Below are 26702 nucleotides of genomic sequence, written 5' to 3'. Positions count from 1 at the left end.
TTTTTTTTTTTTTTTTTTTTTTTTTTTTTAATGTGGGCATTATAAAGACAGGGCTCCCCCATAGAACCAATAAAAAGAAATGTTGAAATAGTTTCCTGATAATGGAAATGGAACATCATTCTGACAGATTTTAAGCATTAAATATACTGCTGTTTATCCATAGAAAAATAGGAAATGGATAAGACTCAAAGCCTCTCTCCCTCACCAATACCCCCAGTTCATTCTCGTCAGGGTTGTTCTCATTCCATTCTCCACATAGCCTGTACTTGTGCGTGGGATTGTGCTGATCCATGTGCAGAAAATAAGTTTTTAGCAGATTGATATGTTATTTAATAGCTTACTGATTCACTAATGTTACAKGAGCAGATAACATTTTACCCATCTCTATATTGCCAGCATTCACACTTGAAAATGTGGACTTCTGTTTGCGTTTTTAAAAAATGTATATTCCATAACATTGTATTTCATAATTGCTTGCTTCCCCATCAACCTCTATTTCATTTTATTAAGGAGCTCCACATCCAGAATTTAACTGGTGCTTTTGTTCAAATTATTGGTAAATTGATTTGTACTAAGATCAGTGAACGATGAGAGTAAGTTTATTTGAATCTAAGAAGTCTTCTTATTTAAGGACTGTTGAAAGAAAACTTAAATCAGTATTCAACTTACTGTTCAGACTCTGTTTTTTTTAAGTGYTGGTGCATTTTCGTTGTCTTGTCCAATCATCTTGTGATGAGAATGTTGAATTAGACCTTCTGGTATCTGTGGTTTGTACCACAAATAAATGYAACTCTACCCAACTTGTTCATCAGCTGGTAATTGAAAACATCAGCAATGGTTTCCATTTTAGTTGCAAGCTCCAACAGTTTTGTTTGTGGATTAGCTTTTTTGTTGTGTTTTTGTTTTTYYYYCMRRRKTTAGCATTTAGAAGTGAATGTGCATTTACTGTGGCAATCCCATTCCAAGGGATGTTATTAGGAACTCCTTTTTGGAAGTCTCTGTGTGTTGTTTTTGGACCTGAACCATTGCTTGAACACTAAGAGCTACTCAACTAGTTTTTACAATCTGTTGTCCCGTAAAGTAATAAATGGCCCAAATTTTCTACACACTAATTAAAATTCCATTTCTCATGAATTCCTTAATTGAGAGCAAGTCATTACGTGCTTTGTTGATTCTTAAGTGCAAAGATAATTGCAATGGGCAGCATGAAAGTGGTTTGATTATTGCCTGTCGACTCTTGTGAATTCTAATAGGTCTAATTGCATAGCATCAATTCATCATCTCAGCATCACTTTTTATTATTAGCTCTCTGAATTGTAATGTGCTCATAAAGAAGTGTAGTAGTATATCAAGGATGACATGGTACCTGGCCTATTGTAATTTTCCTTCCTTTCCTAACGTTACTATTGAAATTGGAAGTTTATTATATGGTTCTCCTTTCCAGAAACTACTTTTAAATTTGTCTCCATGAAGAAAAGGATACTGTCTTTCTCTGAATTTGCATTTATAATTTCTCTGCTAAGTGATAGTTAGTCCTGGTTTTTTTTACTTTTCTAAATCATTCCCATTAATCCTGACCATAAGGTGTTGGATACAAAACATCTATGAAAAGCTTTATGACAGGGTTCTTTGTTATTGCTGAATGGTGTTTAAATGATGYGGACTTTAACGAGGTGAAGTTTCCAACAAAACTTCTATTGCTTGAGAAGTAGGGGAAAAAGAGCACTTGGTRTATTTGAATTTCATTTGGGAATTTGGGAAGGGGGATTGGTTGTGAGGGTGTCCKTTTTTTTTCTTTGCTTTTTTGTCCCTAAAGCCAAGGGTATCAGTTTAGAAAATCTTGAAGATGGCTGAACATTACTAGAGAGGAACAAAGTATTTTGCTGAAGGTTATGAGGTTAGCATAATATTTTAGCTAAAGGTTATGAGGTTCTGGGTCAGTAATTGTTAATAGGTTTTCCTGCAAATATTCAGAAAAATCCTAACTTTKGTGAAAGATGAAGTTTCTACTAAGCCAAATATTTAAATCATAAACCATGAACACTATCAGCACTAACATAGGGTAGAAGTTTCCTTTTAAGTTTTTTTAAGACTTAAAAGATGCTTTTGTGTRTATGTTGAAGCATTTGGCCTGCTTTGGAAAGAAAAAGTGCAGTGGTATCACAAGAACATGTGAAAACMCATGTCTGTGTTTGATTTTCTTTCCTGCTGTCTTGCCCAACATGTTTTTGCTTGCTTGACTGTGTGTTGCTCAGCTGGCAAGGTCAGCCAAATGGCTTGCTGCTTCATGTGCTCTGATTTCTAGTGCTTTATGAACAATAAGAGCTGACATTATTCTTGAAGCAATTGCTTTCAGTGTGAAAATACCAGTTTGTCTTTCCGACAACCCACACAAGGGGAAATGGCCAAGTGAAGTACAACTTTGCACATGGACTTTTAAAAAATCCCTAATCCTCAGGCTGGTGTTCAAGTGGMTAATGTGATTTTGCAGGCATTTCCTCTTTTCCTGGAGAAACGATGCATTGAGCTTGTGGGCACTGCAGGTGGCAAAATAACCATTTTGCTTCAATAACAAGTGCAGTAAAATTTACAAACATTTTTCTCAGTATGGTTTCCCAGAAATGAARCAGTTCCCTTCTGCAAGTGACAGTCTTGGGTTTGGAAATGGCATGTGGTTCTAACACTTGCCACTCTCGCAAGTTTTGCCATCGCCACATTAGATTTTTTTAAAAGGTATTGCTGCCATTTCTATCCCCATTCTTTCTGGTTCCCAGTTCCTAAACTCCAATATCCCGTTTGAGCACCTTGACTTGGAAATTCTCCACTGGTGATTATTGTGAAATGCTTGTGAAAGGCTAGTCACATGCTACAATATTAAGTTGTAAGTTGATTTTATTTACATCTGTGTTTCCTTTACAATAAGTCAAAGCTCAAGAAGGTCCTTCAACAGCTCTTTTAGCTTATTACAACTTTCCAGAAGGTTGTTTAATACATTTTTCTCAGTTGAGCTGAACAAGAGGTGACACCAGTGTTTCTCCAAGGGCTCTTCCTAGTGACATTGACACAGAGAACATTAGCAGTGCAATAAKCCTCACAATAAGCCTCAACGAGCTGCTAACAACTCACTTTGCAATACATTTTTTTTTTTTATCTTGGGAAAAAAAACAGTGTTCCCTGTTTCTTATTTTGGTGTGTTTGTTCGTGCTGCAAGTGCAACTGTTTACCGCTTACACGGATGCAAAACACTCTTGAGATGTTTGTCAAAGCTTGTTTTTCAGTCGGAACCACGGGAACATTACATATTGTGTGAAATATCATACCACAATTTTTGCTCAATATCCTCACTGGATGTATTTCATGTTTCTACTAAGCTTTTGTCTGCCAGCGATTCTGAGCACCTTTGCTGGAGACTTTTAACTCCTTTCCACCTCAATGGTGCTTACCTGTGGTGTTGGTGAGCTCAGCTGMGTTGTAACCAGGCAGTTTCTGTACCACAATCAGCCAGCTGGTCACAATCCATGAGAGGKTGTGTGTGCCTTAAGGAGAAATATCCTCAGTTAGATGTTGTGATATGAACATAATCCACAGAGTAAATGGGGTAAAGATGGTGGAGCATTTTCTTGTCATTTTGTATTCTTTCCTTCTGGTACCTTTCTGAGCTGGAAGGCTRAAGAGATCAGATGATTTCAATGGTATCTGTGGTATTTCATGGTATCTGTGAAAGCTCAATTCTGAAAGAAAACTTATGAAAGCAGGGTCAGCATTAAGGGCAGAGCAGCATGGCAAGATGCAGCACATTAGCCAGGACAAGTTTCTTTGTCTGCTAGCCTGCTGTGAGTTACATTCTGCTGTCCCTGTCACAGAGGTATGAACTGACAGGAAAATTGTAAATTTGGGCTCAGATTTAAGGAGTCCTGAGAACAAACAAGATGTAACAAGCTGTGGGCTGGGTCCTGTTTGCACTGGGCAAAGGCTCCGGTTGGCTGAGTGTGGGTGCAACAAAGTGGTGTTAAGGCTGTCTTACCTCCACCTTAGCCCTGCTCACCCAAGCAAAGGGGCTGCTCTCAGTTTTGATTCAAGACTTAGATTTACTTAGTTCTGTTAAAACTAAGTAGTTAGTCTATTAACAATATAAATCAGCTTCTTTTCATYTGAAGTATTCTGAGAAGTAATAGCTGTTTATTGCAAAGCATGTGGGTAGCAGAGTTGAAGCAATGAAGTTCTTCGAACTATTTTTTTTCTCTGTTCCATATCTATAGCATAGTACGTGCAGACATAYCTTTCTATTTCCCTCCTCCCTCAAGGACCAGGCTTGGGTTTGCTTTTAGGATGGATTGCAGAGCACTGGATTCCRAGTGCTAATRTTTGTCTCATTGCCAGCTGATGAARCTAAACTATCTTTCAAACTAGAGAGCACCTCTGGGGAAAAGGCGGGGGAGGAACGGTCAAAGGAATTTATCCTGGCATGTCTAGATAGCATTCTCACAACTTGGTGTCTGGAATATGTTGATATCAGGAGGGTGCATTACTGTGGTCTCAGCCATCTAAAATTAAAATACAATTGRTGATAGAAAGTGAGATTCCTCTTCTAGGCAAGAAGTCTCATGTCACGGTTCAAAGAGCTGTCCAGTTATTTCACTTATCACACTTCTGTGAAGCAATTAAAGTGTCACTGCCAACTGGAAATTTGGTCAGCTTTTGCAAATGAGTTCAGCTTACTTTCAGATGCTGCATCATATGTCCCTGTTTCCATTGACTGTGACTGAGTTTGGGAGAGGTGGCAATAGTAAATTTAATTTTTTCCTCTTTTTTTTTTTTTTTTTTTTTTTTTTTTTTTTTTTTTTTTTTTTTTTTTATGATGGGCTCATAGGTATAGCAGGGGAAACCATGTCTGAAGGAACTGACTGTAGACAACGACGCAGGTTAATAAAAGTACAGAAGATAAATACTTAAGGTCAAGTAAATTAGAGAGGTTTTTTTTTTTTTCTTATGAAAGTAAAAAGGTAGTAAGAGCAAGGTTTTTCAGTGATGCCCTTTAAAAGATTAAATAAGTGTGCRTTCCTACATCCTGAGGGTGTGCTTTCACTTTCTCTGCTGGTGTTTGGAGCCTTGTTATCTTTAAGCAGTAGTCTCACTGATTTCTGTGAGATTGCTCCCAGGCTTGGAAGCATTTTGCAAGTTTGGAGGTATAATCAATGTGTTTATTGCTATGAGGAGAATACAGTATTCTCTGGAAAGACTGGATTCCTGTAGCACAGTTGAAATGAATCCTCAACTCTCTTCTTTCTCTAAACTAGTGTTTAATGTGCTTTAAAAAATATTTAGTGGTTTCAATCTTTTAACTTTTAACCTTCTCCTTCATCTGTATCCACTTGGATTTGAGAGGTGGTGAATAGTACCAAGAGGCTGCACAGGGCTCTCCCGTCTGTATTGCAAGAACTGTGCTGTATTTGTGGCAAGGGAAATACTGACCTTTCCTTGCATGGTTTCCAGTGTTCAAATTCCAATGGTAGTCAGGCTTATTTAGCTGCCACTGGTTTCTTTAGAAGATACAAGGGGGAACTTGTTATTTTATCACCTTTTTCTGTTTTTCCTAAAGAAGACACACAAAATCCTTAGCAAAGCATCTAAGTTCTGCTGTGAGGGATATDTAGATGAGAGAACTGTCAAATGAAAAAGATGTGCTCCAGTTTCTGAGGTGAAAGTTTGTTTATCCTCAAGAAAACATACAGAAATAGTAAATGAAAAAAAAACAAATGTGGTAACATTTTTGTAATGCACGGCCCTTAAGGAACAGATGAAGCTATGAAAATAATAAATTTGTCTTTGAAACACTAAGTCATCCTTTGCCTCTTGAAGAAGCCTATAAAACTTACTATTACAGTAACAGTTATTTCAGTCTTTTAAAAAACTTTTTTACCTGAAGTGATCTGATTAAAAAAATTGTATCCCTTGAATGGGCAGATAAAACCCACACTGGCAGTTTCTGCTCATTTCACCTGAGGGTTAGGGTTAGGGTTTGAGATTAGGGTTTTGAGTTAGGGTTTGGGCTTAGGGTTGGAGGTTAGGGTTAGGTTATCCTGCTACTAATATGTGATTAAGTGTTGTTTAATTTCATCTTCTGAAAACTTTCTGGTATAATCACCCATTCTTTCAAGTGTAGATATGTGTTTTGCAAGCTTTTATTGTGATATTCTTAAATTCTTCATGAAGGACAAATTATTTGAGTGATTCAATAGTTACATTAGGCAAGGAAAGCCTTGAAATATTGACACAGCATTTGGGGATCTGCTTGAATTTATGATGTTCCATGGCCATGGAAACATGTGTTGGGTTGTYTTCTTAGTTTCTACCTATGCCTTCCTTTGTTCCAACATCCTTACAATAAACTTCACCAAATAATGTAGAGTATTTTAATAAAAATTGCTACAATTATCAAAACTAAAGTTTGATAGAAAAAAATCCTTACAATAGGAAATAAAGAGCTTTTGCTATGGCTTCTTGTTAAATTATCAGAGCATTCTTTTCCCTGTTCAGCACTTGGATGAAAGTGGAAGAATTTCAGTTATGAGTATGAATTTTTTTTGGATACAAGTAGTCTGGTGCTATGTTTTTTTTTAGTTAGGCTGTCTGTGGTTTTTGTGGATTTTTTTTTTCTGGATGGTTGGCGGTTTTTTGGGTTTTGGTTTTTGTTTTTGTTTGCGGTTTTGTTGGTTGGTTGGTTAGTTGGTTGGTTGGGGTTTTTTTTAATTTTCTCCTATGTTCTAAAGGGCATATTTATGCTTTAACTGTGCGATACATTAGCAGATTTAACTAAATTCCCKTTAACAGAACTGGGTCTGACACTGAGAACAGACGAAGTATGGCAAGGGGTCTATGCTTTGAGAAGCTGAAGTATAAATTAGCTCATTTCTGATTTCTATGCCCCTGTAATTAATCCAATTCCAAAACTAAAACTGAAGTTAACTTAATCCCCATTTGCATTTTAATTACTTGATTTGTGTTGCATGTTTTTTGGGATAATATTCGCAAGATTCTCTACTGAATCAAGAATCAAGTGAGCTAAAATATCCCTTGAATTTGCATGGCTGGTGTTACAACCTTTACCACGCTGTGTATTTTGGCATAAAATCTTTGTGGAATGGTAGACTGAAACTCTGTCTTAATGTCTGAAGAATAAACACTCTCCATTCAGAGCAAGCAAGTTTATTTTTGAGTGTTGAAAAGCCTTTTGACTTGAGTTATCTAATGAATTAAACCCAAACTCATTCACTGACATCCTTTGCTCTTCAATATAGTGACAATAGAGAATGTTTGTGGCTCTCGCTTTCCTACGTGTAGCAAACATCACCCAAAAGATAGATTAAGACATTTTTGTCTATAGCCTTGTCCACTTGCAAAGAATAATAGTCAGGGAAAGGTGGAGAGCATTCTCTTGGGTCAGTGGGGTCACTTGGTTTGTGTTTCATGAGCCTCTCGATGAGAGGTGCTTGGCTGAGCTCCTCTGCTGGTACAGCAAAGTGGGGTTTGCTCTAGTGTGTGGAGGACAAAATCTGCTTGGGATGAAATAATTTCATCTCTTCTGTTTTTTCTAGGTATATTAGTGTCTTTATTTGTGTAGAAAGGATACAAGGGAGCAAGGATAACAACTGAGCATTTCTGCTTCAAATTCTTCCAGTCCAGATTAAAAAATAAGCCAGAAATAATGTCGTGAATGTCATAATTTCATGTTCAGTCTTGTCATGTTCATTTCATGTTCATTCGTATCACACTGTGAATATCCCAAGTGGAGCTTTTGCCGTTTAGTTTTACACACAGGCAATTATTGCCATGGAAGTTKTGGGGCTGTCTGTCCAGCCGCTGCTTTGACATCTGTCATCGTGGCACTAAATTGCTTTGTAAAACCTATTACTTTGGGATATAATATAGTGTCACTTAATTGCTCCACTTGCTTCTCCTGCCTGAACAGAGCCTACTTTTGTTTCCGACGTTAATGGTGAGGCCCTGATGGCAGAGCTGTGCTCTGAGTTCATTGCTGGGTGGGGATGTGCTCTGGGATTACACAGACATACTTGGGCCTTGTATTTTATGACAAGCATGAGTGCCAAAAAGGCTTGGGCTTTGACTTGTGTGACTCAATTCTCTGGCCGGCTGTCGAGGCAGTGGTGTRAGCATTGCAAACAAGCTCCCTGTGTTTTTCAGCTTCCCACGGATGCTGAGCGATCGTGCCCTGCTAAATGCAGGTTATTGAGTGCAAACTGCTGTGGCTCCCTGAAGAATCTCTCAGGCTCGGCAAATCCTTCGCCTCTCCCTTTGGGAGTATTGTTTTCTGACTGTCTGTGCTGTCTGGTAGTTAGGATATACACCTAACCCACAACGAGGGATGCTAGTTAATAATTTACAATAAATGCATTCTTTACCTTTCCTTGGCAGACAATGCCGTTTAGGTGAAAAATGGCCTAAGTATTTTACATGAATGACTTCTAGATGATGTAGCTTTTGCAGCTAATGAAACATTTTTCGCGTTCACCCAAAACAGCTAATTAATCACTGAAGGCAGCTATAAAAGGTGCAAAGTTCAGATTGAGCAGTGCTTGCCTCAAGCCTAAAAACCTGAGACTGACTCTTTAACTGCTGATAAACGCAATATATACTTATATAAGGCAAAGAAATTCTTTTGAACTGAGGATCTGTGTCCTATGTAGTCACACACATCATTCCGTGATTTATAAAAAAAAAAAAATCTTACATTTATAATATTCAACTCAGCTAATCTACTTTTGGAGGCATAAAATTAGACTGTGGCCCTGTGGGATTCATTTAAGCTGAACTTAAATTAACAGTTGTTTCTTGCACACGGAAAATGCACATTTTATGTGCAAATGCATGTATCTAGAAATAGAAAATGAACAAGCTGAGYGATTTGTATACCAAAGCATTAGGCTGCATGCATCCCTGAATAATAGGGATAGCCAATAAGTATGAATATCTGGAAATAATTCTTTTTCCCACCARCTGAACCTCAGCTCTCCCTTTTCAGCATCGATATGTTGGGTGCTTATTCTGTAAATCAACCGATAATATTTACAAATGAAGTTCTTTATGCTCTGAATTTTTATTAGACTTTTTTTTTTTTTAAATTCGATGGCACACACAATGTGGTACCTTTCCTTCTTGAAATTCATACAGTTCCCGCTGTGATTGACAGGGTACAGCTTCATTATGCAGTTGGCTGSATGGGCCGATTATGGCTATGAATGTGTGAATGGGGTGAATGAGAGAAATGTGTAATTGATTCTGGCCGTGGTTCATTAACAGTGTGAATGCACCGCACTCACATCTGTAAAGCAATGAGAGAAACTTACTTGTACTTTTTCAGTTGTTTGGAAAAACTCACTGTGCCAATATTTTTGCTATCTAGTGTCACATTCTCAAAGGAAAAGGGAAGAGAAAATTACATTGAAAGTAATTTACATCAGTCCTCCAGGTTGGTKTTTGAAGCAGTCACTTCTCTTCATCATTTTCAGCTGAAGTTTTGTTTCATCCTTGTCCATACTGCTCTGCCCTTTCTCCATAGCAGTGCAATTAAAAACTCGTGTGATAAAAAGCAAGTTAAGATGTATGGACTGACTTTTTAGGAAAAAAGACCAGAGAAAATAAGCCTCATCAGCCTTTTTATGCATAAAGTTTGTACTCTAAAGCAGTTGTAGTCTCATTTCTGAAATACCTCATTTCCTTGTAAACATTGTTTTAAACCAACAGCTTCATTGGCATTAAAAGCAGTTTGGTCCATTGCTGTGGCCTGCATCCCAGATGAGGATATGCCTTGGGGGCTCTTCACCYCAATGTACTATTAAAAATGTAAGCAAACATCTCTGCTCTGTGTACACCAAAGTGATTTATGGRCCCATGGATTGCAGCTTTCTTTTTAATGAAGTTTCCTATCAGTGTGTTTGGCTGGAAGACTGACCACAGTAAATCAGCAGCTTCGCAGCAGTGCTGGCAGGTTCATTTGACATAAAAGTTAAAATACTACAAATTATGAGTGTGAAATTTTCTGAGTGCTGAGTGTTCCCTGTTTTGATCTGTTTACTTGGTTTTGAAGACCATAAAAACATGTTTTGGTTTTTGGGAATTGTTTGCATCCCTTCCTCCTGTTTGACCTCACTGAGAAATGCTCAGACCCGAAAGGGTGCAGAAGCTAAAGAACAGACAGGAAGCTGTTTGTATAACTTGTATAATCTCAAAGGGTTTTTGCCCACCTGCAAACCTTAAGATATTTTGGAACAGCTTGAGCAGAATAATGTGTAGTTTAGGAAATGTATTTCTACACTAATTTTATTGACGAAGTACAACAATAAAATTATTACTTCCCTGTTTATCCACCGACCATGGCATGTTAGTTATGCTGCTCTGCTAATAAAATCTTTATCATGTGTTTCAGAATAATAATGTGCCTAAGAAAAGCACTTTTTTTGCCAATAATATGCTGTAAACAATTACAATAGTTGTGATGTTTTACAAACCAATTAATAGAATCRTGGAAKGCTTTGGGTTGGAAGCGRCCTTAAAGATCCTCTAGTTCCAAAGCCCTCAACCACAGGATGCTTCCCATAGATCAGGTTGGTCAGGGCAGATTCAATTCATAACCATCTTCTGTGTTCTGCTGTCTAAAGAGCCACCTATGATGGGCTTGRAAAGATTAAAATGTAAAAGCTAATAACTGCATTAAAAGTTACCTGTTTACATGAAGTGGCTGGTGCAGCACTAGGAGATTGCTGGCGAGGTGCTATGAAAGTGCTAAACTGGGAAGCTTAAAACTAATTTTAATAATGAAWGACTAAAGGAGTGGAGTTAAAGATTTAGGGAGTGAAATGCATCTAGAAATTATACTGTGGAAGTTTTATGAAAGAAAGACCCTGGCAAGGATTTGATGCTTGATCTGTTCCCCAAAACTCCTTCTTGCCTTTAAATGATCAGTAAATAATTTAAGCCATTACAGTTCAGCTTTCAAGGAGCTGCATCTTGAAATGCAAGAAACTCAGCCTTAGCTGAAAGAGGGAAATGTTCATGACTTTTCTTTTGTTATTTAYCCTTTACATATTTTTTTAAGTTGGTTTTGTAGTCATTCCTTTATTTGCTTGTTGTCTGGTGGGTATTGTGAATTTCAAATTCATCACRGTACCTCTGATCTTAATGTCTGTAAATGTAGAATGAACTTGACTGAGATGAGATTCATGRGTATATTCCTTTCCCTGCAGAAGTGTAGAATCATAGAGTAAATTAGTTTGGAAAAATACTTCTAAGGTTATTGAATCCATCCAATAACCCAGACTGCCAAGTCCACTGTTAAACCATGTGTCTTGCTCAGTAATTAAAATCCACCTGTTGGTAAAATCTAAAGTAAAAGAAAAGGAAAAAAAAAAAAAAAAAGTCTGGAGGTTTTTTTTCTTCCTCTGAGGTTGCCAGCACTTCCAAATAGAAATGTTCCTTGGAAAGTTTCAGCCTCTAGGAAACTGTTGTAGTCATGGATGGAAATTATAGTCTTTGCTAATGGAAGTACTCACACAACCTTATCTCTGCACRCAGAAGCAGATTGTAAGCTAGCTCTTTCCTTTTTTCAAGTCCTTTCTTAATAGTTCTCACTTAGGATAGTAGCTAAAGCACGTGTAAGAGTATAACTCCTTTCTGAACCCAGAGGCTGTTTTAGTGTCCTGCTGTCATCATGCTCGTCAGTGGATAAAAGCTCAACACCTTCTTCATGGCTCAGTTGTAGGGAGGGTTCTCTGGAGTTGCTCTCTGGCAGCTGTGACATTCAACAGAAATTGTCCAAGCTGTCCGTCGTGTTCCTACCACTGGAGAAAATTACTGTAATAAAAACAGAAAGAAGAGTACTCAACCTTTTATTTACTTCTCAGGAGGGGGTTTTTCTGTAGCAGTTTGAAGTTTAGCTCTTGTAGGTTTCAGTTTCTGGGCACTGGAAATCAGATGTGTTTTTATTTGGTGATTTATCAATAGTTTATGGGTAATATGTAGCAAATTTTTGGAAATTTTCAGAACATTATGGCTCAGCGTAAAAGACACCTTTTAAGTAGCAGAGAGCAGGGCTTGACAGATGATATCTGAGTTGAAAGAAAAAAGACTGTACATTTTAATGTTAATTTGTCCATTTTCCCTTATGTTTTGGCATATGTTGGATGGAAGTTATCAAAAACAACTTGGACAAAGAGTAATGATGTTAATTCTGTAGGATTTGTGAGTAAATTAAAATATTCTGGAGTGTAGCAAGAGCAGATGTCGCTTGGAAACCTGACCCAGATGGGACAGAAACACAACCCAACCAAGGGGACCAGCAGTACTGCGGTTGAAAACGATGGCCTAATCCCTGTTTGTGCAACACTGAAAAGAAGAAAATAGTACCACTGTTTATTTCTGCTATATATTATAGGAAATTATAAAGAAAGAGAAAAAAAAATTACATCTGCCACCAAAACTCCTTTTATTATGTTCATATATACTATAGAAGAGTGATGTTTAAAAAGTAAATGTTCTTCATAATAGTTGGGGAGATGGGAAGGGAGGAGATAAAAAAAAAATGGTAAGTTTTAATTTGTAGATTTCTTTTCAAGACTTTTTTACTCAAGGGTCTTTAATTTTTATTATAGCACTTTATAGACTATGATTGATTTCAGCATGTGTTTTTGATGAGTCCAAAGGCATCATACCTAAGATGACTGTGCTTTCTGTTTTTGCTTGTTATAAATTTCTTCAAACAGAATATTTTGTTTTACTGCACGGTGTCTCCATCTGGTCTGCTTTTTTGAATAACCAACACATTCCTAAGTCCCAACTTTKCTTCTTTTCAAATGGTTGCTGGGGAAAACAAAGATGACCTGTTTATCACCAATGATGTGCTGAGGTTCTGTGGGTTGGGCTTTCCCAGTGAGCGTACTTCAAGGAGTGAGAATAACTGTTTCAAAGTTCTGCAGTATTTACAATTGTAGAGGCCTAAAGATTTAGAGGATTTGTACAAATATTTGATCTCTCCTGCATGTGCCTTGCAGGAGACATGTAACAAGCAATCATTGCATCTTTCTCATTCTTTCCCTTTAGTCTGAAGTCTTCAAAATTAGCCTTTACTGTTTTCATGTTTAACTCTTGCACAAGTAGCTTATGATGTTTTCCAGTTATATATATTTGTGTTGTTATTCCTACCTTTGTGTATAGGTACAGCACCAGATTGGATTGATGTGCTATATAGTAGCCTCTTTAAGGTTTATCTTCTTTTTTTTTTTTATTCACTGCAGATGTGATCCATACTGTTGGGCCAATTGCAAGAGGCCATCTCACTGACACTCATAAAGAAAACTTAGCAAGCTGCTATAARTCCTCTCTGAAACTGGCAAAAGAAAACAACATCAGATCAATTGTAAGTACTGTGGGAGAACATATTATGTTTTTTTTTTCTAATTTGGATCTTAGTTTCCTTGATGCAGAATAATTATGGTTGTAAGCTTCCAGATACATTTCTTGCTGTTTGTGATGTGAAAGCCCAAGGAATTAAACATGATTTGGCCAAAACAATTGCTAGATTAAAGGGCTAAGCTTATTTTAGGAGTTAGGAAAAGTGTGCCTGGTAGTAGGAGTGGAGGCAGCTGTCTCATTAATGAAGGGAGGAAGCTGTTTCCCATGGCTCAGAAGCCACTGGTCAGGAGAATAACTGCAAAGAAGAAAGTATATATGAAGAGTAGCCTCCTAAAAAGCTGAGAAGTGATTAATTTGTTGCTTATTCTACCCGCTGATGTTTTCTTCCAGAAATATGGGTACTGGTCAATTGTCGCTGGTTATAGCACCCGCTCACCAAAATTGATCATAAAATAGCTTATTATATGATATTCCATTGACCTATAAAGGTTCTTGAAATACATGGTGCAGTTTTGTACCTCAAAAGGCCAGATTTTCAAAGTCCACAGARAAAAGGAGCTTTTCCCACCAGCTCCAGAGCTTTAGTTCTGTAGCTCAAACTATTGCAGCTTAAGTCTTTAGATATGCATAGGTTAGTTCCTTGGAGTTTGAGAAAGAATTTTCTACCTGAGCCTGACTTTACACTTTTTGGGGTCATTTTGACTGGCTATGTGATAACACATATGTTTGGTAATTAAGAATGCACACACATCTTAAAAAATGTTAGCTGAACCAATGGTGTTACATCAAGGTGTAATATCCAGTAAGGGAAGCTATTAACACTGAAATGTCGCAAATGGAAAATAAAAGCTTTGTGAGAAGAGGGGCAGGACAGCTCGTAGAGCTTTGAACCCAAGTTAGATGTGCTCTTTAGAATCATACCTAATGAATGAATATCACTTCTTTCTTTCTTTCTGGTGAGAGCTCTTCACACTTTTTGTGCTCATGACATCCTGTCTCTGCTTCTCAAACTGGTATCCAGCAATCCCTCTTTTTGTCATTATGCCAACCATTTTGAGGTTTGTTTTCTCTGGTGGGTTTGTTGTTTTCCTAATGCTCGGCATAAAAATTAGAACTGAAAACAACCTTGGGTTGGTGGGCATATTTGCAACCCCTCTCTGGTGATGTTAAAACAYATAAGGTTGTTTGTATTCTGCTGTGATTCTCATTGGAGCCAGTAGCTCCTACATCCATCCCTGTTCCTGCCTGCTCTGGGCAATTGCAGGCTTTTGRAGCATTCAGGTTAGTGTGAATAAAATTCCTAATATGATGTGGGAAAAAGGGAAAATTTCAGTGGGCATTGGTCAGTGCTGGTAAGGCTTGTATCTGTAGGGAGTCTGGAATTCTAAGGACATTCTAGGTGGAAGCTTAGTGTTTAACATAGAATTATAAAATGTGGTTGTACTCATGGGTTTCCTGAATRCATGAAAACTAGCCTGATATTTTAATAAGAAAAGATAACCACAGGAGAAATCATCCGCAGGTTATTTCCTTGCTGGTTCAGAGTTGTTGACTGTGCACCTGGTTGAGATAAAAAATGCTCAGCACCCAGGCTTGCAGGACACAGCTGCACAAGCTGAKCAGGAGCCAAGAGCCATTCATTCACACCAGCATTTAGAAGCTTAGCAAGCAATATGGATTTTAAAGTCTGCATGACAGATCATGGACTGTTCTGAAAAGTCCTAAGTCCAGTGATTTCAGTTGTGCCTTRAGAAGTGGAGGCTGCTTGAGTGTCTGTCCTAATGAGCAAATCAAGCCTGGAGCAAAATAAAATGTATAATTCATTCAATTAGGGAGCAGTAGATTAATGTGAGTCTGGAGAAAAGAATGCAAAGTGTAAGTGAGTTTCACAAGATCYAGTACAGCAGGCATAGAGGAAAATGAAAGAAAGTAAATAAAAATATCTGTAGAATTCCTGAGACTTGCAGAGACCTGATAGAGAACAAAGCGTTCAAATTGACTCAAACATCATCTGAGTGTAGACTGGATTATGGCAACAGAAATATTTGCAGTACAAASAAGACAGACAGAAATTAGGAGGGGGAAAAAGGTTTTCTGTGTAAAATACGGGWGAGAAAATCAGTTGTGCTGATGGATGGCTATTTTGATTTCCTGTTTAGCAAGAAGATGAAATAAGTACATCAAAGACAAAAACAAGGAATTTTAAGGTAGATAATGGGTAAAACCAGGAAAAGCCATATATTTATGATACATAAATAAATAGGTATTGGCAATAGCAAGTTGCAGTATGCTAAAAGAATTAACTAAACCAATTAACTAAACCAGACAGCATCGGTGCACTAGCAATTGTAGTAACTGAAAAGGCAGCAGGAAGATATTAAAAGATTGTAACAACACAGATGTGTTACCTTCAAAACAGAAAGGACAGAAAGTCCTTCTTAATGCAAAAAGAGCAAAAAGCCCTACCACAACTGAAAGTATTTTGGACGTGAATTGTGTCAAAGGAGTTAGAATTGCTGGAGGCATTATGAATGGAGAGTGATGATGAATGGCAACGTATCGAGCTGGACTGAAGCGTGCAGGGTGACTCAGGGTGCACCACTAAATGCAGTTAAATGTAACATCTTAATGATTTTTGAAGAGTACATAAACAGCTCATTAATTGCATTAGCAAATGATACTACAATGGGCAAACACTAGAAAAGGACAAAGGTATATTGTAACAATTGATTTGAGACTGAGTATAACTTCATTCAGCATCCACTGCAGTACCAGAAGGGAATTTCTGCCTCTGTTACAATGGAAGAGAGGTCAGAAATGGAGCTGACAGCTATAGTGGAACTCAGCACAGGAAATGATGGAGTAACATATAGTGGGGAATAATRACCCAGTTCAGAAACAGTCAAAGTGTGTTGGAAAATCAGCACAATGAGGAAATGGTCTTGAATAATAAGCCTCAAATTAGATGTACTTAAAGCAGTCACTTGTTTCACTATTAAATATTGTTGATCTGCCTATGGAGAAATGATGGATGCCATAGAGATTGTATTTCAGTTCAAAGTGGACTGGGGAGAACAGGAATAGGATTCAAAACAGACCCAAACTCTTTTAGTACATGTACATAGTTGTTTTACACACTGAGGAAGGGAAGCAATAGCCTTGAAATAYCGTGTAAATTCTGAAAAGCAGTTTTATGGAGGGGAGAAGAGAACAATATCATTGTGTGTATGATAAAAGGACGATTATATGGTGTAGCTGATAGTAATGTGGGTTGTGTTCACATCCAAGGTGTCCAGGCATGGATGAGAGCAACTCTGGCTAACTCCTGGGGGAGCACTGATGTCTCATCTGAACACGTTATCATATTGATATCTAAAAAAATTAACAAGATGGGTACAACTGAAAATGAGAGGAGGGATTGTAATAAAATGCCAGTCAGAGTGGTTGCCAAGGTTCATAATCCACCAGCAGCCCAGCTGTGGGTGAGGATCTGCACAGCCATTAAGGCAGGAAGAAAAGCCTCAGGAACAAATTTGATCATCCACAGGATTGCTCAGAGAAATCACCCAGCCCGACATTTGTCTCCTGAGCCTGTTTTCTCAAACCTTTTATATCCAATATGAGGTTTCAAATGTCGTATCAGCTATTTTGCACATGGTTAGTCTCTCTCAGGTCATCTACTCCATCTGCCTCCTAGGTAAGCGAAGTTTGTTAGTGTTCGTCYTTGTTATCTTGCATTCCCAAATCCCCTCATTGCTTTTTCCTCAGCACTTGCTTATGGAGYTGTGCCCACTCCAGGACACTTGGGCTGCTCTCTGACTGTTTGTGTGGTCAGGCTTTTGTGTTGGATGAGTTGTATTTATACAATCCTTTGTCTGGTGTAAGAGGACACTTGAGACAGGATTCTGTTTATCTCTGCTTAAGTTGGTCCAGATGAATGGGAGAAAAAGTATTTAAGGCAGTTCAAAGAGAGTAAATTTGGCATTTGAGCAAATTAATTTTCTTATATGTTAAGAATAATCTCTTAATAATAAAAAATTTGTATTTTCATGTTGGCTTTTTTTGCACAGTACTAGGGATTGCTATCGTGCATCAATTAAATCTTTGCTTCCTGAAACACTGGGAATACATTATAGGCATCTAATCTTCCCTGAAAGAAGAATAGTGAAAAAATAGTCGAATAGATGTTTTTTCCCCCCGGTACTGGTTTTCTAAATAAGAGCCTTACAGGCCAATTATTTGTTAGGTTATCAGGCAGACTGGGGAAGTTATAATCACTRTTTTCAGATTTTAAATTGGTCCCCTGTTTACATGGTCTTTGAAATTATTTACTCTGTGTGCTCTGAGTTTYTTTGGAACTTCTCATCTTGCTTTTCTTTCCATACACTGCTTTGAAGCCATCTGATACCCTGGAAGCTTTTTGAACATCAAACACTTCCCTGCCACCTATTTTATTCAGTCTTAGCTTGTGGTTAAAAAAATCTCAATCAATTGCTGTCAGTCAGAGCCAGGATTGCTGTTAGACAGGCACTTTATGAACTGCACAGAAAATAAAAAAAAATATGGTGTGTATTGCTGTGGGTGGGATCCAAGCCAAAAGAGCTGCAGTTTGCAGAGAAGGGAAGCTGGTGCTGGTCCCTCACTTAGAAGACAGTGCAGGCTTCCTCCACAATGGTTACAGAAATGGAAGAGTTCTGTCTAGGACTACAACTCTGCTGTTGTTCAGGGCTGTGTTGGGAATTGCAGCCTTCAGGAACACTTCATGCTGGCAGGGCTGAATTGTAAAGCTTTAACAAGAAGCGTTTCTTTAGCCCACACCCTCTGACCTCCACCTCGAGGGAGAATTAAGSGGGATCAAGAGGGGCAGGAGGAAATCCTCAAAGAATGTGGCTTTGTGAGTTCCAGAAGGAGCTCTGCTTATCACCAACAAATGTRTTAACAGCATTATATAGAAAATAYAGATTTTTTTTTTCTTATTGGTCCCCTAGAGTCAGGTAGGGAAGAGTTCATGCTGTTCTAGAGCTTCACTARATTAGCTTGCTATGGGCTGTGACATTAAAAAACACACACCAAAAAAATCAGACTCTTTCTGCCTATGTGTTAGTGCTGTGGATGCAGAAAGTTGTCCTGCTCCAGGTAAAACCTCTCAGCTGGACTTTGCAGAACAACCACGCTGCTAGTCCTGTCTGAAGTACATAAAAAGGCAAAAGGCCATCCAGAAATACCTCAGCAGTGAGGGGTCCTATTCACGGGCTGATTTGCTCATCATCAGGTCGAGTGGAAAAGCCATGGCTTGATRGTGGGATGGCTAGTGACCTGTAATGATGGGATATTTCTGGGAGAGTAAGTTGTTTTTTTGGGCTCTGAATAAAGTGTGTTCCTCCTGTGCATGCAGCTTATGCTGCATTTTGGGGAGCTTTGTTACAAAAGTATGTTAAATAGGATCAGGRCGTGCTTTTTGAAATCCACGTTTTGCCTCCATTTCTGAGGTCTTCAGTCAGTGTGCACAATGCATGCTATTAGCTGTGCATTTGCAGGGCTTTAAAAATAGAATATTATTTGAGGCTTTGTTAGATAAATATTTCTTTCATTTATAATTAAGCTAATCTACAGGGAATTTCAACGTGTAACCTTTTTGTAAGCGTTTTTGGTAAACAAAGGTAATTTAGTTATATTTTGTCTGTGACTGGCCAAGTTAATACAAATATTAGTGTAACTTGTTTGTACAGAAACACAACAATTATTCAGAGAAGCATATAAAAATACATCAGGAAAGGTATCTGCCACTTACCTGTTTTTGGCACTTAAATGATTTTTTTTTTATTGTCTGAAATATTTGTCTCCACCTGTAATTAGGGTTTTTAAAAATACATATGTACCAATATTCTTGGTATTAGTATCCACTGTCAAAAGGAAGTTGTACTTCTGCCAGGCTGAGCAGTTTCACTGAGCTTTGAGTGGAGACAYGTCTAGCCTCTGTGCTGCCTGAATCTTCAATTATAACTCACAGACTGAAATTTKTAATATCTATTTCAAACCCAGTGTGTTCTCAGCTCCTCCTGTTGTAAATTRTGAAATTCATGAAAGAGGAATTTTCATTATTTGAACTGTAGGAAGATACTTAAAAAGGTGCACTACTGTGCATTAGTCTAACAGTTTGGTTTACACTCTTGCCTTTACCTGTCTTGTTCTCTCCTGCTGTAGACTTATGTTTTAGGGAAAAGTAAAGTGATTTTTTTTTTTTTTGTTATTTCCAAGGAAACTTATTTCTTGCTGAGAATGTTGCCATAGCAATGGTTATAAGTCTGAATTTCCTAAAGGTTACTTTATCATCTTGTTTTCTGATATAGATTCATATCCATCAATCAGAAGAGTTGCTTTGGAAGGAAATTTCCGCAGTATCATAAATCCACTTAATTTGTTTCTTTGAAACACTTGTTTAACTTCTAAGCTATGATATGCCTGATGCTATGTTTTCAGGCTCAGTTTTCTTTTCTAGTTTTCTTCTTCTTTTAGACATTTTCCGGATAATAGCCTTAAAAATTAATCTACTGCTTTAAGTTTTTCAGTTTGCTTAATCGTCATGTTGGCATCAAATGAGGAGGTTGTGATCTTTCCCTGTGGTTCCAGAAATCATTATAGCTGGCCATACTTTTCTTAATCAAAGGTGAACCTGCTGCTTTGTGTTGGATGTGCTCCCARCCATTTCTTCCAAAATGATCTTGGTAGATTGAATTGCAATCCTCTTTCTTCAATCAGRGTTTCAGTAAATGAGATGTATTCAGAGAGATCAAGTGTAAATTGCTACACCTAAACAGAGATGCTCATTCAATTGAGAAAAGCTGAGGAATGATTGAAGCATTAGGCAGAGATTCCTCAGAGAATAAGCTGAGGTTTGTAGTGGATCACGCACTGGAGGTGAGCTGACAACCTTACACTGTTATGGGAAAACCAAGATAGGAGCAGCTATGGAATGACAATGGAACAGGAAAAGTGGTGAAGTTACCTGTTGTGCTGCTGTGCCCAGTGTGGGGAAGTCAGAGTCTCAGCCAGAAATAGAGCTAGAAACACCCCAAGAGTAGAGTGAAAGAGAAAGGATTTTAAGCCCAGACAAAAGAAGGCTAAAGATGAGAAGAGGAAGATTAAAAAAAAAAACAAAAAAAACCCTAATACATAAAAGGCTATTGAGGTGTAAAAGTAAATTTTCTGGGCTGGGAACAGGATAAGAAGAAACAGTATGAATTTATAGGATTGGGTGTTTAGGCTAGAGATTATGAGGAATTTCCTAAGTGGAAAGATGATAAAACATTGGGAAAACTGCTTAGGAAAGCTGTGTCTCCACCAGTGTGTGTAGGTGGGTCATCCCTATAATTTCAGTTTTGTTTCTGCCCCTGTATGGTTCTACATGCAATATATTTTTCCTAGGAGGCATTGGATTTGTTTGATTTGATGCTTGAAATGTATTCCAGTGTTTGCTTTCTATGGCCAAGAGTGGCAGAAGCAGCTTAGAGGGATACAATGATCAGTTGTGAACGTGTTGTACAGCAAGGCTGAACACACCACACTGAAATTATTTGTTGCAGCAGGGATGATGGTGTGACCTGATGTGATTTTTCATTTTTGAGTACATAGGGGAGTGTGTATGTGATGCCTCTTGAGTAGGAATACCCACACCCCATCTTAGGGATGAACCCCTCAGTTTAGGTGTTTAGAAATGTTTTGAGTACAGAGACAAGGACAGCTCAAGACTGAAACTCTGCAGCAGATGGATCTCACGATTCTGGGGCTCAGATACTGCACCAAGGGACATTAACAGAGGACAAAAAGCTCTTATGGCCCTTTCACCCACCTGGTTCATTTTCTGCCTGCCCACAAACAAAATATGGTATGCAGAAATAACTGTGGTGCCTTAATAAGCTGAATTACTGGGCAGTCTCAGTTCTCTGTTTCGTTGTTTTGTGATGTTACTGTTGTAGCTGTTCTGAAACGTGATGATCTTTGTGATGGGAAAAGGGAGAAAGATTAGTTATTTTGGGGGGTTTAATGAAAAACTGACTATACACTTTGGAAAAACAAAAATCTGAACTGGTGGAAAACTTATTCAGGAATAAATTCTGAAAGTTTGTGCAAGTGATGGGTTTAATGTGTGATAATTTGCCAATCACCCTGTGGGAATTCTGTGCTTAAAGGGGTGAAACTTTCTAGAAACACTTCCTGCTGGCTTAATAATTGGGGAGCTGTCTCATTAGGGAAGGRCAAAGCACAGATCTGCCAGACAGTGGGCCACTGTGTTGGTTATRTTAGACAGCTCATAAAAGCCTGGGTTTGCTGCAAAGTCTACATCACAAAATGCAGAGGAAGAGAATGTTTGATGTTTCTGTGCAGAGGAAATTGTGCTTCATTTTGGTTGAAAAAGAGTAAAAAAAGAAAAAGTAGACTAGAGGAATTCTTATTTGCAGGCGTATCTCAGCTGTGCGAGTCAAGCATTTGAGAAGCTGGTCATTATTTGAATAACACGTTCTTTTAATGGAAATCCATAGTAAAAGTTGATGACATATATGAATTCCTATCAAATCCCAGAGAACTGGTGAGCTGTGGCCATCAGGCTTTGTGTAAGGCCATCGTTGTCCTTGTTTCTCTGTCACTTATTGGCAGTTTTAGGCACTTCAGGAGGGTTTGTGTTTGCTCTGTAAGATCAGTCAGTGCAATCCCTGTTAAGACTGATGGTGTTCTCAGCAACAGCAGTAATGCAAAATAGTAGTTGCAACAGGGTTACTTACTCACTGCAGGGACTCTTTCCATCACCAGAAGTGAAGTCAACTACTGCTGAAATTAGAAATTGCTTATTCCTASGTTTTTCTCCTGGAGGTACCTTCTGTGATACCTAAAAATGTATGAAGGGCTTTCTGGCAGGTAGTGACTTATCAGTACCAGATTTTTTATTCCCTTGCAATTTGATGTTGAAGACAAGAACATGTGATGTTGCATTTTAGCACTGCATGCTGCTCCCAAGGTCCCTCTTCTGCGGCTTTTTTTTTAATCTGATAATTTTGAGACACTTTTGTACATCCTATTTGCATTTTTTTTAAACATTAATTTATCTGTACAAAGAACAAACAATAGCATGAAATTTGTATCTGTTTTTTTTCCTTTTCAGTCAATTTTTCAAATARCAAATTAAAAAATCAATCATTTTGAACATTGTTTTTATATTTTCATAGCTAATATAAAGCAAAGAAATAAGCAATTAAAASCATCCACTACTCTGTGTATCAGATGATCATCATAATACTTAACTAGGTTATAAAAATTAATTACGGCAATATATCTATTTAGGATCAGAATAGATGTATTGGAAAGAAGTTTTGAGGAATAATCAGAAGGGGCATGCTTTTGTGAGCCTTATTTGCCAACTCATTAAATATGTTTTTCCTGAATTGGTAGTAGTCACTTGGAGCCATTTACATTAYGCAGAAATGGTATATTAAATCATARTTACAWATAAARAAAAAGCCATGTTCAGTAGTCARCTACAAAATTTATACTCTTACCTGAGAAGTTTTTTTATATTCCTGTGGATGATGTCATATTATCTTTTAAGGCTTCTAAAGTGTAAAACTACTGTAATCTACTAGAATAATATAATTTAAGTAATATGATGGTACTTGAGTATTTATCCTGATGAAATATTCATTTCTTTCATCTGAAAAACTGTTCTCACCAAATATAAAATACATGCAGTCCACATTCARGTAAACAGTTTAGCASCCTGATTTTTCAAAGCTGACTCACKTATCAACTCCTAGTGATGTCTGCCAGTTAGGATTTAGAGTTTTGTTCATACAAGACCTGAAAAYAAATATAACAAATAGAGTTAGTTGCTTTGGTAATGGAAAATATGATATAAAAGATGTGTTATTGTAGTATGACTTCCCATGGTTTGTCATGGAAGGCTGTCATTCCTAGGGGAAAGAATAATTTTAAATTGGTAAAATTATAGGTAAATGAACTTTCATTTGCTCTTGTTATGCCTTTCCTGAAAGATGACTGCCCGAGTGAAAGCTGTAAGCCAAGAACACAGATTTCTGCAGACTGTAATYAGCTTTAGCACATTTAGTTTACTAGAGGTCTTACTAAAAATTGACTCTGTTCACATTGAAATACCATATTGTAAATATATATTTTTTAAGGAGATAAACGAGTGTATTGCTACATTTTATGGTTGCCATACCTTTCTGAAGTTTCTTGGACATATTCTGGCTGCATTAAACCTTTATGAATTAAATCTTAGCACAGAACCATGCACTTCCAGAGGGGTGGAACTCACATGAGACAGTGTTTTTTGTTCATATTACTTGATGTAGTTTGGACAGAAACCTTGGATGATGATCTCAGTCACAGTATTCAGGCAGAATTATCCACTAACRTCCTCCTTGAGCAGCTGAGTCCACACTTCCAGAACCACAGGGTAGTTTTTCCTCTGCTTATGCAAAAAAGGAAGACTGAAAGTRTGTCAGAACCCAAAAGAAAGGCAAGAGAGCATATGCCAAACAATTTTTATATTCATTGTCTGTTGGCATTCCTTATTGTGGAATGCATCACTCCCTTAGCTAAGCAGAGAGAGCCAAGCTTTGTGCAGGGAATTTTTCTGGCATGGTAATGATGGATCCTCCTAGTTTGTAAGCAGATGATGTTTTAGTGCAACTTCTCTGTTCTCATTACTTTGGCATGCCCTGGATTTGTCTCGCCTGCCTTTGTAAATGTGCCTCTTTGTGTTTTGGCATTTTGGAACCGAAATGTGCCCCCACTCCCCTCTGCCATTGTCACATCCCTGGAGCTCAACATCCGAGTGTTTGTGCAATATGGACAACTTTGTACCTGCCTGCCTCCTGCACAAGGAAGAAATGCTGTTGTTAATGCATCTGGATCGCTAAAGTGTTTCTGATATTGATTTTAAATCTCCATCTCCTCAGTTCTCATTTATGTCTCAGGTCCATGTGCGAGGGTTTTTTTTCCAGCTGGATCATTGCAGTTGGGAATTTTGATTCTAAAGCACAATACACAATTGTACAAAGCATTTCTCACACTTCTCTCACGTGCCACCATTCTCATTTGACCTGTCCTTATCTATTCTTCCATTTTCAAATACACCAAGACTAAGGTTGGTGACAACAACAAACTCAAGGCAAATGTAAGTCATCAAACTGTCGCTTTTTCTTTCTTTCTGCTGAATTCATGTCTCCTATGCATTCTAAATCTCTTATTTAGGTACCATGGTGCTATATTTTCTTTCTTTAACCAAGATAGACATTATTCCAGACATGATATTGTTACTTACTGAAATCTTGAATTGTAATGTTGTTCACTGTTGCTTTGTTTCTTTTAAGTGTTTATGTATGTCCCTTCTTTGATCCCTCAAAGTGTGTTTCATGGTGTTTGAATTCCATAGGACATTTATTTATCCATTTTTTCAAACCTTTCCCCATCTCCCTTTTGTTCCTTATTCTCATGTGTCTTCATTATTTCACCCCTTTTGAATCATCTGACAAATATTTATGGGTCTTTGACTATCAAAGCTGCTGAGTTGCATTTAATAGAAGCGAAGTTGTATCCAGGTCCAGCTAAAACAGCAGATATGTAAAGATTGTCATTTGGTTATCACTTCCTGACACATTTCTTCTCCATTACCATGGCACAGAGATGAGAAATGTGGCATATAAGCTGCATTTGTTCTGCAGTAGTAATATCTGAATTGCTCATAATTCACAAGTTCAGTTCTCTGTTTTCTCAGGCAAGCCCATAGCACCATATCCAAATGAAAATGAAGCCATATTCAAAATGAAGTAGAGAAACTCTGCTAAAAGATGGTATTCTTAAAAGAAAAATACAGTTTCATTAGACCACCAACCATTTGGTACTCCAAGAACCACATTGCTAGAAACTGTGAGGTGGCAATGCTGCCTGACAGTGGCTCAGTTGAATGAGCTGCCATTTGAGATGATGTATATTCATCATATTTCACCCCAGAAAACTAATGACGTTAATGACGGCTAATTCTGCTYGGGCCTGATGGTGGCAGTGACTACAGCTTGTAATCAGGCATTAGAAGCATCCCACTTGATAAATTCAAGGATGCTGAGCCAAATCACCTACTTCACTGTTCACTTTAATTAAAATTGCTCATGATCGATGTTTTTAAAAGCRGGAGCTGCTGATGTTGTTAATCATCATTTATTGCGCATCATTTCAGCGGTGCATCTGTTTCCTTCATTTATAGTTGGGGAGGGAAATATTTTGCTGTTGTCATGTATTTGGCCTTAGTTTGGGTTATTTTTTGAAAGGCCGAAACTAGTGTTAGCAACATCCTCTGAAGAGTTTCTGCAGGAGTCAGAGATGGTTGAAATAACTTATCCTATTCTGACTAAATACTCATGAATCTTGGCCATAAAGAGCTCTGTCATAGTCACACCATCCGTGGTGTCTGAACTGGGTGGCTTGGATGTKTTAGTACAATTTATCATCATACCTTTCTTTTGCAGTGCAGATGTACTTTGAATAAGTGGAATAATTTTTCTTTATTATCTTCTTGTTAAGAAAACYATCCCTTGCGTTTTCCCCTAGTGAAGGGCTTCTCTGAATAAATTGCAAAGTATCATTTCACAAAATGACATTCTCCTGAATCCCTTTGTRCTTAGTCCCAGCAGAGGAGGGAGAGCTGAGACGGTTTATAAAACAAATGTGTGCACCTTGCAAGTCTTTATGAGGTAGTTTGGGGAAAATAATGGAATGCTACAAAAGAGCCAGGGAAACTCTGGGTAAATGATGGGCTCCAGAAAAGGCCTTGGAGTAGAAAATGCAAAGTTAAATTCTCACTAGTATCTAAATTACAGTCTGGACTTAATAAAAGCATTTTCACCTAAATAAAATGCTAGGTAGTTTGGGCTGAATTGTCAGAGATTTTGTTAGTTAAAGTAACAATTCCCTTGTAATTCTGGCTTGTGAGCAGTACCTATTTCAGCAGTTAAACCTAAAAGGGAGAATAGCAAATAGGCATGAATACTCAGGCGTTAATGCAGCRTAAGTATAGGTCAGGAAGCACTTGAAAAATCCTACCCAAGGCAAACTTGCAAATTGGATGAATGCTTGTGGAGAGGCTAATGAGAAGCAGAAGCTTAGTCCTTTGGAGTTCCAGCAGGACTGGGGGCAAGTGTTAAGAAGGTCAGGTGTTTGAAGTCAATGTCCTTTTAAAAGCATATATATATATATATATATATATA

At 37.8% G+C, this 26702-nt stretch overlaps 1 protein-coding gene across 1 annotated transcript in view; it reads left to right on the top strand.

Moving 5' to 3' along the window:
* MACROD2 (mono-ADP ribosylhydrolase 2) overlaps nucleotides 1–26702 on the top strand; it is an 809981-nt gene that overhangs the window by 478241 nt on the left and 305038 nt on the right. The window contains 1 exon segment of the mRNA XM_057369011.1: nucleotides 13308–13429. Within this exon segment, the coding sequence (XP_057224994.1) occupies nucleotides 13308–13429 (122 nt within the window).

The sequence above is a fragment of the Malurus melanocephalus genome, unplaced genomic scaffold (genome assembly GCF_030028575.1).
Source record: "Malurus melanocephalus ecotype Western Australia unplaced genomic scaffold, MMel_1.1 scaffold_101, whole genome shotgun sequence".
NCBI lineage: Eukaryota > Metazoa > Chordata > Aves > Passeriformes > Maluridae > Malurus > Malurus melanocephalus.
The sequence above is the reverse complement of the archived record's forward strand: the minus strand, read 5'-3'. Positions and strand labels throughout refer to the sequence as shown.